Raw genomic sequence first — 14,122 nt, forward strand, 5'->3', positions numbered from 1 at the left:
AGATGGTCTTTACATTCTTGATATAGCAAAGAATTTCTGCAACAAAACATAAATGGTCAGGCACAGTGGCACTCACTGTAGTCTCAACTACTTGGAGACTGAGGCAGGAGGATGGTTTGGGCTGGAGTTGGAGGCCAGCCTGGGCAACATAGCAAAATCCCATATAAAAGAAAATTTAAGGGCTGGGTGTGTAGCTCAGTGATAGAGCACTTGCCTAGCACATGTGAGGCCCTGGGTTTGATCTCAGCACCACATAAAAATATAAATAAATAAAAATAAAGGCATGTGTCCATCTACAACTAAAAAAAATTTAAATAAAATTTCAGAAAAAGGACAAACAGACTGAGATGGATGAGAGTGATGACTGCACAATAGTTTGAATGTATTTAATGCCACTATACACTTAGAATTGAGTGAAGTGGTAAATTTTGTGTTATGTATATTTTGGCCATGTTTTTTAAAAGCCCAAATTAAAAGAGATTGATAATTTTAACTGCATTAAAATTAATGTTTTAAATATGTATAGATATATTTTAATGATCCATAAAAATGGAGAAGGATATAAGTATCACAGGAATAGTATCAGAACATAATCAAAATTTTTTAAAAAATTAAAACACAATACAATGATGGGGGAGCTTTAACAGGTATTTAACAACAGAGAAATAAAAATGAACAATGAACATAGGAGAATATGTTCACACTGGCAATTAGGTAAATTCAAATTAAAATCAAGATGGAATAGCATTGTACACTCACCAGAGGGACAAAAAAATATGGATTATCGACAAGGGACTCATATGCTGCAAGTAGATGTATTAATTGATACAACTACTTTGAAAGAATAATTTGATATCACATGATAAATTTAAAGGTATACAACTCTTTATTCATGTACAGTGATTTTACTCTTAAGTACCATACATCCTCCAGAGAAATTTTTGTGCATAGATATGAAAAACATTAACAAGAATATTCATGGCAACATCAAAATAGTAAAACACTAGAAACAATCTATCAACAGAAAAATAGGTAAATAAGTTATTGTCTATTCACACAGTGAAATATTTTAAAAACCAAATAGTGAATATGAACAAACTACAATTAAATGAGCACATTAACATAGATAAATATCAAAAAAAACATAAAAAAGCAAGTTGTGAGAGAAGATATGTATGCACTGGGTATTTTTCATTTCTCACTCCCCACCTAAAAGCACTTTAGTCCTCTCTCCTGTTCTCTGATCCTGTCTTAAATGGAATATATAAATGGTTTTCTGTGCTGCTTACATTTAGGTTTAGTCAGGAGTCCCAAAAGGAGATGGGGAGGAGAGAGGGAAAGGAGATCAGTGTGCTTATTCTCATAAATGCCTCCCAACAAGGCTACCTGTGTCCCTCAACTTGTCATTGCTCTTCTCAAGGTGGCTGAGTCCCAAATGACCCTCTCACTATGGGTGTGGTAACAAATCTCTTCTGTCATCCAGTCAGAGAGACCGTGATATACTTCTAGTAAGCCCTCCTTGATGCACCATTGATTACTTGTAATTCCCTGTGCCTTTGTAAATAATGTCTGCAAAAACTGTCCTTGAATTAGCCTGTTTTGAGAGTGCTATCTGTCTCTCCTGTGACCCACTCCCCCTCCCCCTCCCCCTCTGCCTCTACCTCTCCTCTTCCTGATGATGTGAGCTGCTTCCTCTGCCAAACTCTTCTACCATGATGTTCTGCCTCAGCTCGAGCCCCAAGGAATGCAGCCAGCCTTCTGTGGACTGAGACTTCTGAAACTGTGAGCCCTCAAATAAACCTTTTCTCTTCTATAATTGTGCTGGTCAGATCATTTAGTCACAGCAGTAAAAAAGCTGACTAAAATAGGAACTGAGATCTCAAAGCATGGACTGCTGAAGGTTGGGTGAGGAGGTTTCCTGAGATGCAAACTTTATACTCATGAGGTCCCCTGCCACTTTTCTCCAAGGTCTGTGATGGGACCTCTCCCTGATGACACAGATCCTCCTCTGTGGGGGTTTCTCAGCCATGTCCCACATGATGAGATGAGAAAAGGGTTAACTGCCAGAGGATGATGTTGACTGTAAATCAACCAGTTATCCATAAACTTATCTAATCAATAAACACACAAGAGCCAATACTCTTTTTAAATGAGAGGGGATGTGATGGGATCGGGGCCATACCAAATCTGACCTCTAACAACATGGAGTAGCCTACCACTCCATTATTTATAGTCACAGAGGTAGAGGGGGCCAAGACGGGGAGCAACTGCTTCTGTGATGAACAGGATGGGGTGGAGTTAGGGGAGCCATTTTTTCAGGGAAACTATCAGAACTAGAAAGGGAACCACTTCCACACAGCACCACAGACTTCCTGGAAATCTGGGACAGACCTCCATGGCTGCCAGTTCCTAGAAGTCAGGCCTCTGTGTCCCATGGCTGAACCTCATCTGTTTCTACTAGATAAGGATGGCTCCCCACACTCCTCCTTGCCTATCTTCCTTGTCTCTAAGCCTCTCATGTGCCAAGATCCAAAGGTTTGTTTCACTGAGAGTCACTTACTTCCCTTACCTAAATTCTTACCCTCACTTGCCAGTGAAATTCCCTTAGTTTTAATGATAGGAGGAAACTTAAACCCCCCAGGTAGTTTGTCCTACCTGGAGCTTCTCAGCATCCCAGATGCATCTAGAAGGTGGTGGTGATAGGAAGAAATTGGATGTACTAATCAAGTCTTCTCACTTGGGGTAGCATAATGTAGAGATGAGCACAGACTCTTTAAGACTGGGCCTAGGGCAGGAGAGTATTGTATGGAAATCATATGAGGTTTAATCCAATATCTTGGCTTTGAGTTTACTCCTATAGTGAGGGAGGGTGAGGTGAAATCACCCTGAACACGGTATACAGCAAAACTATTCATTCTTGGGCCTATTTATAGACATGGAGACTAAAAAAGAATACAATAAAAAAAATTGTGACCTTGATTTAGCCATGCAAAATAATTTTAAAGTGACCTTCATTGTTCTGATTCTTCAGAGATCCCATACATCTCCTGTCTCAAACAATAACCCTTCTCTGCCAGTTTCTTGGCTTGAACTTGAATATCTGGTTTTAAAGGGTCATTCCTATTTTCCAGTAAAGAATCCACAGATAGCTGAAAGTCAGCTACTTCTTCTTTTCTGGAAATTGGAACTGCAGATATTGATTTGATCAAGTTTTCTGGTGGAAGATCCAACACTCTGGAAAGCTGACTGGCAATGGACCTGCGGAAGCGGCACTTTCAAGGAAAAAGATGTATAAGGAATGAGTATGATAAAGGAACTTTGCTTAAATGTGATACAGTGGTGAGTGAAATCAGCACTGGTCCAAGAACTATAAATTTCAAAATAAACAGAGAACTACTAACAAAGGAAGTATTACAACAAGTAATTGAAGATGGCTCAAAATATGGACTAAAAAGTGAGCTTTTCTCTGGTCTTCCCCAGATGAAGATTGTGGTTGAATTTAGTTCACCTAATGTTGCCAAAAAATTTCATGTTGGACATTTGCGTTCCACCATCATAGGAAATTTTATAGCAAATCTCAAAGAAGCTTTAGGACATCAAGTAACAAGAATAAATTACCTTGGAGATTGGGGCATGCAGTTTGGTCTTCTGGGAACAGGCTTCCAACTGTTCGGCTATGAAGAAAAACTCCAATCCTTTACAGCATCTCTTTGAACGGTTAGGAATATACTTTGATGAATATTCAGGAGAATCATTTTATCGTGAAAAATCTCAAGAAGTCTTAAAGTTGCTGGACAGTAAAGGACTCCTACAGAAAACAATAAAAGGAACAGCTGTAGTAGATCTCTCTGGGAACGGTGACCCCTCTTCAATTTGTACTGTAATGCGAAGTGATGGGACTTCTCTCTATACAACCAGAGATGTAGCGGCTGCTATAGATCAAATGGACAAGTATAATTTTGATACAATGATTTATGTGACAGATAAAGGGCAAAAAAAGCATTTTCAGCAAGTGTTCCAAATGCTGAAGATCATGGGATATGATTGGGCAGAAAGGTGCCAGCATGTGCCCTTTGGAGTAGTGCAAGGAATGAAGACACGAAGGGGAGATGTCACTTTTCTGGAAGATGTCTTAAATGAGATTCGACTAAGGATGCTACAGAACATGGCTTCCATAAAGACAACTAATGAACTAGAGAACCCACAGGAGACTGCAGAGAGGGTTGGGCTTGCAGCACTCATTATTCAGGACTTCAGAGGTTTACTCTTATCGGACTATCAATTCAGCTGGGATCGTGTTTTCCAGAGTCGTGGGGATACAGGAGTATTCCTGCAGTATACACACGCCCGCCTCCACAGTTTGGAAGAGACTTTAGGATGTGGTTATCTGAATAACCTCAACACTGGTTGCTTACAAGAGCCACAGTCTATTTCAATTCTTCAGCATCTTCTCAGGTTCGACGAGGTGCTTTTTAGATCATCTCAGGACCTTCAACCCAGACACATTGTTAGTTACCTTCTAACTCTAAGTCATCTTGCAGCTGTGGCACACAAAACACTACAAATAAAAGACAGTCCTCCTGATGTGGCTGGGGCCAGACTCCATCTTTTCAAAGCTGTCCGTTCTGTCTTGGCCCATGGAATGAAACTTCTGGGAATAATTCCTGTATATAGGATGTAATTTCTAATTAAAATGGCGTTTTAAAAAAAAAATTTTAAATACCCATAGTTATGAGCAATACTTATCATTTGTAGATAATTGTCACAGGCACCATAGCATGAGACATTTTAGATTAACTTTTTGGCAGAGTTTATTTTATTACAGTACCAATTATTCATGCCAGCTCAGAGCATGGTAAGATTATAAGAAATACCTACTTCTAGCAAACACAAAATCCATTTAGTGCCTAACAATTTGATAGAATGTCCCTTTTTATTCTTCATCTATTTAAATTTAAGCCAGACTGAAATCCACTGTGCAAGACCTGTCTACCTAGAATCACCTATTTATGTTTAAAGGCATGATTTGGAAAAAGCTTAAGAAAAGACCTAAGTGGCTGTTGGTGTCTCAACAGTAGAGCACTTGCCTGACATGCAGAAGATGCAGGGTTCAATTGACAGCAACATGCATGCACACACACACACACACACACACACACACACACAACACACACACACACACACACAAATCTAAATAAGCAAGAAACTATCCTAAAATACAATTTTATTTTATGCTTTATAATTGATGATATTTTCCAGTGCACTGTCCATATAACCTGCTAAATGAGAACTTCTAAAGTGAATCGGTAATTTCACATGGAGCCAGTAAGATCCTAGAAACATTTGTTCTCTATTTAGGTTCGAACTACTCAGAGTGTTTCAATTTTCAATATGAGAGTGATTATTAGATTGTGAGCAGCTTGAAACCAAGAAGACTATCCTCATCCATTTTTGTGCTCCTGCCTCCCAGCCTCCATCCCAGTCCCTGGCACAGAACAGGCACTCTGTAGCTGTCTGCTGAACTGAATTGAACTCTTTTATTTTTATCTCTAATTCCAGATGGGCTCTCATATGCCTTCTGATGTAATCCTCCACAGAAGATGTGTTTTCACTCTAGATTTTGGCTTTCCCATTGAAATTCCTGATCAAAATATTTTCTCTCAGTTGGCTGATTTTTGGAAACTGAAGTAGGTGTAAATATGATCCTACTATGATGCCAAGATTTCACTCCAGCTTGACTAACTGATTGATAATCATGTCCAAAAGTTAGCATTCTCCACTGGAAAGTGATCTTAACATTTCAGAAAATGGAAGTCAAGGAATGAAAAATGAATCTACCTTACTCTACTGATCAAATGCTTCAGGATCAAACACTTCAGAATCAATGTTGAGGGCTTACCTAGGGACACAAAGGAAAGGAAGTAACATGTGGGATCACCTCTCTGGCATTTTCTTCCCTTTGAACAATAAAACATTATCCATCAACCAGGGTTCATGTGGCAAAAACTTCATCTTTCTAGGAGGAATATGATTTTTTCTTATGAGTTTAAATATTTTAGATCAGTGTCCCAGAAGCAATGGAGTAGGTACTTGGGACAGGCTTCTCACCTTCTGTTCTCTTTTCTAGGCCACTCTGCCACCATGAGACCCCAGGCAATGGGCCCCAAATCAAGCACTCCAGCCTCTTTCCCAGGGATGAAGTCCTTTCCTCCCCAACTTAATACCACCTCTTCCCCAATCCACAGACGTACATAAGCCACACAAGTAACTCTTAGAACCAAGGTCAATCTTCCCCCAAGAACATTCATGAAGGGATTGAATTGTTTTGTGCTTTCTCCAGTGGAATGATAGGAGCAGCTGCTTTTCTACAAACTCTGATTAATGACCTTCACTGGGGGAATTTTCTGTCCGCTGTGTAAACATAATCTAATCTTATTTACAACATACTAAAACCAGATTTTTTCAATTATATTTGCTTCCTAATAATGATATTGACAATTGTAGAACACATTATAATTTTCAAAGCAATTTCATTTATATGATTGAATCCAGGATTTCTCCAACACATTGATGGGTCCCCTTCATTATATTATAATTTCCAGTTTTTTCCATTTTTCCTTCTATTTTTTTATGGTAAACTTTAGAAGTTTAATAACAAGCATATCCTATTTCAGTTGAAAGGTTATTTGTTTCCAAACAATTCCATTTAGCTTCAGTGCAAGACATTTCATGTAACACCAATCTTGTTAGTGTCATGTAATCATTTGAAATGACATGATTTTGCTTGCAATGTATTAATAACCATGTCTAGTTGCTCTTTGATTTGCAGGTTTTAAAGTCAAAAATGTCAAACATCACCCTGCACTACCATCATGGATTTGGAAAATCCAATTCTCAATTCAAATTTCCCCCCAACAGTTATAAAGAAATAACTAGTTTTTCTCTTGCAGTCATAATTTGTAATTACAAGATATTCTCACAAATAAGCCTTTAATTTCTTAAGGTATTTAATAAGTAGGACTGGAGGTGTGGCTTAGTGGAGAGCACTTGCCTAGAATGTGTAAGGCCCTGAGTTCAACCCCTAGTACTTCAAGAAAAAAAAATTACTTTATTTAGTAAATAAAGATTTGGTTTGATGTTGTGAAGACAGTGTAGAAAAATTAATCATTATTTAATTGAGTACATCAGGGGAGCTCAAACATGAAAAAGTTTCAGTGGAGTCAAATATGACAAATACTACTTCAGTTTGCTGGCAAAGAAAGATTTCACAGTAGTTGGAATAGAGAGTTGTGGCAGATCAGGAGTTTCCACAGGATAGGTCATTCAAAAGACACTCATGGGTTGAAACAACCTGTCCAGCCCATCCAGCCAGTTCTCAATTAGTATCACAATTAGAAATGTTGCTTTGATTATGTCTTCTGATCTACCAACTTGCCCTAGCATATGAGCAGTGTGTATAAAAGTAAATATACAGTGAGGGCTTTCAGTTAGATTTTTCACTCTTTTGGGGGGGTGGAATGAACAATTAAATTCATTAGCATGCCAACTGAAGTCATTTTTTAAATCTAAATAAATAAAACCATCTATGTAAATAATAATGATTCAAATGATAATCTACTGTGCTTAAAATTTTTTAAAAAGCAAATAAAAAGGTGACTAAATCTAACAATGAAGCTCAGCATATGCCCTTTAATTTTAGCATAACATTACTAATTTTAATATTACTTTTATAATTTTGTTTGTGTTTCATATGTAAATATACATGCTTCTCATGTGAGTATTTTAACTATAAGAATATGTAAACTATCATAATAATTACTATGACATAAAAGTGGTATATATCAATTCCTGATATCCTCAGTAATTTTCTTCCTCTCAAGGGCTTATTTACATAACATGAACTTGAGAATTACTAGTTTAATAATAAAACAGATTAACAGTAAACTTGTAGTTTATAATGCTATACATAGGATAAATGCTATGTATTAATTTTAAATGTTTTTGACAAATTTAGAAATTTTAGAAAAATATCTTCTTTTAAAACATCAATGCTTACTTTCTGGAATTAGAGATAATGGATTTTCATGACATAATTCTTTCCAGAATGCATTGGCTTAGGGAAAGAAGTAGTAGGACTTTGGAGTGTTTATTCTGTGAAAGATAAACAGTGTTATTTAAAAGCACTGTTCCAAACTGCTCAAGGTTGTTTAGACTTTCCATTAGCCCTAATGAAGCTACAAAGTATTAAGGAAGAAAAATATGTTTTAATAGTTGTGCCTTTGAGAGATAAAGATGGTACTTTCATTGCTAGGGCATTTTATATATTTACCTCTTAGTTATATGTGAATAACAAGCAACAATTTTCACCTCTCTGTTGGACACAATTTTTAATGTACTATTTAAAATTCAACAGCTATCTTGAAATCAATGAAATATATGGAAATTTTCAGTGGCAAATATTGAAAAGCCAAAATATTTGCTAGCCAATCAAGTATGTACTTGAATGGAGCACTTAAAAATTCAAGAGTTAAATAACCTGAAATAAATATGTATATATGCATATATATAGTCCAACATTTATATATATTCAATTGTAGCTATGTTCATAAAAACCAAATGAATAACTAAAGTATTTAGTAAATATTCATGAAGTATGTTTATTCCCTAAAACATTTTGTATTCTCAGCATTGCCAGGTGAGGCAATATTTCATAGTTGGTGGCTCAAATTTGGAAATAAAGCCAGTAAATATTTGGAAGCAAGAATCTGGTAACCGTAAGAGAGAGACTGAAAGTTCTGTCTTAACTTCACCTCCAAGCCAGTCCTGGGAATGCCTTCTGGAGTATCTATCCTGATGTGGGGCACCATGGGGAAATCAAAGGAAAACAACCATAATTGCATCTCAGTTGTCTTAATTTCAACACTTATATAATCAATAATCCATTAAAAAGTTTTTGCTTAAACTCCTAGTAGTAGTGCCTATGTTTAGGAAATCTGATTGTGATTGGCAGGCTTTCCCCCACTTTATTCTTAAGATAAATCAGTGCAAACCATGAGGTGAGAAGCTTCTAGGCTATTTCTCCCATTCTTAAGACTGCCACACCTGGCAAATTCAACTGGCAGCCTTCCCTATCCCCTTTAAGTAAAAGGGAAAGCCTTTGACTCAAGATACTTTTGGAAAGATTGGGTCTGGGGCAGGAGGAGGCAGAGAGCAGTCAAGAAAGGTCCTCCTTAGTGCTATTGTTTCCCCAAGGGGCAAAGGTGAAAGAAACAAAGGCAGCTTAGTATAATGATGAGAACTATTGTTTCTAAAGGCAGAATCAGAATTATGTTAGCAGGCAAATAGCAATCTTAGTTCACACTAAGACTTATCCAAGAAAAAATAATGTCTATCTTTGAAAAATGTGCTGATTTATAAAGCCAACTAATAAAGAAAACAACTCCTTCATTACTCTTACCTATAGGAAGACTAAACTCAAACTTGAAGATACATTAACCCACATTCAAGGGACTGGAGCCCACCCACTATCCAGTCCTCAGATCCCTAACACACACATACACATATAGCAATGAGCAGCAAGTAAAATTTCCTGTGTACTCCCACCTTGCCCATCAGAGCTGAGCCCAGGGTGTTATTCTAATCCAGATCTCCTCTCATGCAAGAGAGCTGGAGTTACTGGACCTATATACTTGAAGCTTGTGAGGATGGAGGGGGCTGAAAGCCAAGTCCCAGGTGGAGGCTTCCAATACAGGGGAAGTCCAACTCCACTAAAACTGAACTCTTATACCCCTCCTTATGTTGTAAGTTCTTCCCGTATAAAGATGAACAAGGTGATAAAAAGTATGTGTGTGTGGCAAAGAGTGTCTGCTCCAACTCCATCCCTCCTGGACCTTAACAGGGGAAGAACATCAACCCTTCTGTGGATTTGCCAAGCCATGCTTGACAGAAGAAAGAAACCACGTGTTGAACCTCTACTTTTGCTTCCTGCAGAATAAACTAAACCCCTCTGGCTCTGAGGACCAGCAAGGTTCTGTTACTTTAAAAACACCCTTGGTGTTATATAAGATCTATGAATAGTAGGTCAGAGAATACAGGAGAAGGGAGATGAAAAATAGGTTCTTGACTGCTTTCTTTACTAAATGTAACTCATCTTCTGCTTCTCATTCCTCCACCCTTTAAATAACCATAAAAGAATCAGGCTCAGTTCTTCACTGGACTCAAAAAGAAACATGTGTCTACCATGCATTCATTGATTCATTTAACAAAAACAATTATCGGATGCCAAGTGTACAGTGGCTAGAGGAGAAGGCAACATGGGTATGGAGTTCAGGAAGTTATCACTTTGCACATTTTAGTCTAAAATAATGATTCCCAAATTCTGCTTCTAGAACCATTGATTGTTGGGGGCTAGTATGTGACAAAATGATAATAAGAACCACATGGCATAGAAATGCGAGTCAGAGCAAGGTGAGGAAGGATTGTTTTTTATTCTGAGAGTACATCCTTCCAGCACTTTTTCTATTAAAATGTCTTTCCTTTTATGAAATGGTGTGGTAAGGAAATTTTCTTTCTTTATGTTTTGATTTGGAAATGCTAGGTTGGTTAATCAAATTTTTTAGTTTATAAAATTACAGAATTTGAGTACTACTCATCCAAGGAAATACACATTAAAGCCCTGAATAAAATCAAGCATTTTTATGTGGTAAATGATAGTTTATAAAGGACTTTCATGTACAAGACCTCACTGGAATCATACCCTTTCACCTGCCTGAAAACACACACACACACACACACACACACACACACACTCAGGCAGGGAAAGAACTGTCCGTGGTCATAGCACTAGTAAGTACCAAGTGAGAATGAGAACTCGGCCTTCTGATTCCAATCCTCATTAAGAGGAAGAATTGGTGAGGCCTGGTGACAGATGGGATATGGGAGAATAGAGGGGGGAGGCCACAGAAGCAGGGAGGAGGCTGTAGAATCAAAAAGTTTTGGTGTTTTTGATTTTTTTGTTTGATTTGCGGTGCTGGGGATCAAACCCAGAGCCTCATGCATATTAGGCAAGCACCCAACCATTGAGATACATCGCAGCCCTATTGTTTGGTTTTCTGCTTTTGTTGTTGGTTTGTTGCACTGTTACCCACGCTGACCTCAAACTCCTGGGATAAAGCAATCCTCCTGCCTCAACTTGCCAAATAGCTGGGACTGTAGTGTGATGCCCCTGTTTTCAGCTTGGTTTTGGGTTCTTCTTGTTCTTGTTTTACTACACCTGTACTTCATTCTAAAATGTACTTTCTTTACCTTATTTTACATTTCTACAGCAGTACATTAGTTTTGGCCTGACAGATATCTTACACAAATGAAAATAACTGAATAAAATAGCAACTTTAATGATTTAAAGAAAGCAGACACTTCTCAATTTGGAGGGTGAGAGGAATAAATGGGAATCCACTATTTTGCATGAGGGTCCACTTTTGTGACTATTAAAACTTTGCTCTTATATAAAGAACTGAAAAAACAACACAAAAAAACAAATAACCCAATCAATAAATGGGCTAAGGAATTGAACAGACACATCACAGAAGAAATATAATTGATCAACAAATATATGAAAAAATATTCAACAGCTCTAGCAATTACTCTTAATTGCAAATCTAAACTACTCTAAGATTTCAGCTCACTCAAGTCAGAATGGCAATTATCAAGAATATAAGCAACAATAAATGTTAGCAAGGATGTGGGGGAAAAGGTACAATCATACATTGCTGGTGGGGCTGCAAAGTGGTACAACCACTCTAGAAAACAGTATGGAGATTCCTCATAAAACTCAGAATGGAACAACCATTTGACCTGGTTATCCCACTCCTTGGTTTATACCCAAAGGCCTTAAAATCAGCATACTACACTGATGCAGCCACATCACTGTTTATAGCAGATCAATTCACAATAGCTAAATTATGGAACCAACCTAGGTGCCCTTCAACAGATGAATGGGGAAAAAAATGTGGTATACATGCACAATGGAGTATTAATCTTTTTTAAATTCATTTTTATTGTAAACAAGTGGGATATATCTTATTTCTCTGTTTGTACATGAAGTAGAGGCATACCATTTGTGTAATCATACATTTACCTAGAGTGATAGTTTTTGATTCATTCTGTTATTTTTTTCTCCCCCTTATTTTTTCACCCCTCTTATCCCTCTAGAGAGTCCTTCCTTCCTCCATTCTTGCCCCCTTCCCACCCGCTATATGTGTCATCATCCGCTTATCAGTGAGATCATTTGTCCTTTGGTTTTTGAGATTGGCTTATCTCACTTAGCATGATAATCTCCAACTGCATCCATTTGCCTGCGAATGCCATAATTTTATTATTCTTTATGGCTGAGTAATATTCCATGGTGTGTGTGTGTGTGTGTGTGTGTGTGTGTGTGTGTGTGTATCAATCACAGTTTCTTTATCCATTCATCAATTGAGGGGCATCTAGGTTGGTTCCATAATCTGGCTATTGTGAATTGAGCAGCTATGAACATTGTTGTGGCTGTATCTCTGTAGTATGCTGATTTTAAGTCCTTTGGGTATAGGCCAAGGAGTGGGATAGGCTGGGTCAAATGGTGGTTCCATTCCAAGTTTTCTAAGGAATCTCCACACTGCTTTCCAGAGTGGCTGCACTAATTTGCAGCCCCACCAGCAATGTATGAGTGTACCTTTCTCCCCACATCCTCGCCAACACCTGTTGTTGCTCGTATTCTTGATAATCGCCATTCTAATTGGGGTGAGATGGAATCTTAGGGTAGATTTGATTTGCATTTCTCTTATTACTAAAGGTGGTCAACATTTTTTCATATGTTTGTTGATTGCTTGTAGATCTTCCGTGAAGTGTCTGTTCATATCCTTAGCCCATTTGTTGATTGGGTTATTTGTATGCTTCATGTAGAGTTTTTTGAGTTCATTATACATTCTGGAAATTAGTGCTCTATCTGAAGTATGAGTGGCAAAGATTTTTTCCCACTCTGTAGGTTCTCTCTTTGCATTGCTGATAATTTCCTTTGCTGAGAGAAAGCTATTTAGTTTGAATCTATCCCAGTTATTGATTCTTGCTTTTATTTCTTGTGCTATGGGATTCCTGTCAAAGAAGTCTGATCCTAAGCCAACAAGTTGAAGATGTGGACCTACTTTTTCTTCTATAATCTGCAGGGTCTCTGGTCTGATTTCAAGGTCCTTGATCCATTGTGAGTTGATTTTTGTGCAGGGTGAGAGATAAGGGTTTAGTTTCATTCTCTTGCATATGGATTTCCAGTTTTCTCAGCACCATTTGTTGAAGAGGTTATCTTTTCTCCATTGCATATTTTTGGCCCCTTTGTCTAGTATGAGAAAATTGTATTTATTTGGTTTTGTGTCCATGACCTCTATTCTGTACCATTGATTTATCTGTCTATTTTGGTGCCAATACCATGCTGTTTTTGTTACTATTGCTTTGTAGTATAGTTGAAGTTCTGGTATTGCGATACCCCCTGCTTCACTCTTCCTGCTAAGAATTGCGTTAGCTATTCTGGGTTTTTTATTCTTCCAGATGAATTTCATGATTGCTTGCTCTATTTCTGTAAGGCACATCATTGGGATTTTAATTGGAATTGAAATTGAATCTGTATAGCACTTTTGGTAATATGGCCATTTTGACAATATTAGTTCTGCCTATCTAAGAACATGGGAGATCTTTCCATCTTCTAAGTTTTTTTTAAATGTCTTTCTTTAGTATTCTGTAGTTCTCATTGTAGACATCTTTCACCTCTTTTGTTATATTGATTCCCAAGTATTTTATTTTTTTCAAAGCTATTGTGGATGGGGTAGTTTTCCTAACTTCTCTTTCTAAAGATCATCACTTATGTATAAAAATGCATTGGATTTATGAGCATTGATCTTATAACCTGCTACTTTACTGAATTCACTTATGAGTTTTCTGGTGGAAATTTCTGGTTCCTCTAAATATATAATCATGTCATCAGTGAACAGGGATAGTTTGAGTTCTTCTTTTCTTATTCATATCCCTTTAATTTCCTTGGTCTGTCTAATTGCTGTGGCTAGAGTTTCGAGGACAATGTTGAATAGAAGTGGTGAAA

General features: G+C 37.5%; 2 protein-coding genes across 2 annotated transcripts in view; one reads left to right on the forward strand and one right to left on the reverse strand.

Annotated features, from left to right (window-relative positions):
- The window catches only part of LOC306665749 (DNA primase large subunit-like), a gene marked incomplete at its 3' end in the record, with an annotated part of 290,898 nt that overhangs the window by 192,621 nt on the left and 84,155 nt on the right, over nucleotides 1–14,122 (reverse strand). The gene's annotated exons all lie outside the window — the stretch shown is intronic.
- Nucleotides 3,333–4,702, forward strand: LOC306664978 (putative arginine--tRNA ligase, mitochondrial). The gene is given in 2 exon segments (XM_079146130.1): nucleotides 3,333–3,698; nucleotides 3,700–4,702. Coding segments are annotated over 2 exon segments (1,200 nt in total). The 5' UTR covers nucleotides 3,333–3,480; the 3' UTR covers nucleotides 4,682–4,702.

The sequence above is a fragment of the Sciurus vulgaris genome (assembly GCF_902686455.1).
Source record: "Sciurus vulgaris genome assembly, chromosome: 7".
Classification (NCBI taxonomy): Eukaryota; Metazoa; Chordata; class Mammalia; order Rodentia; family Sciuridae; genus Sciurus; species Sciurus vulgaris.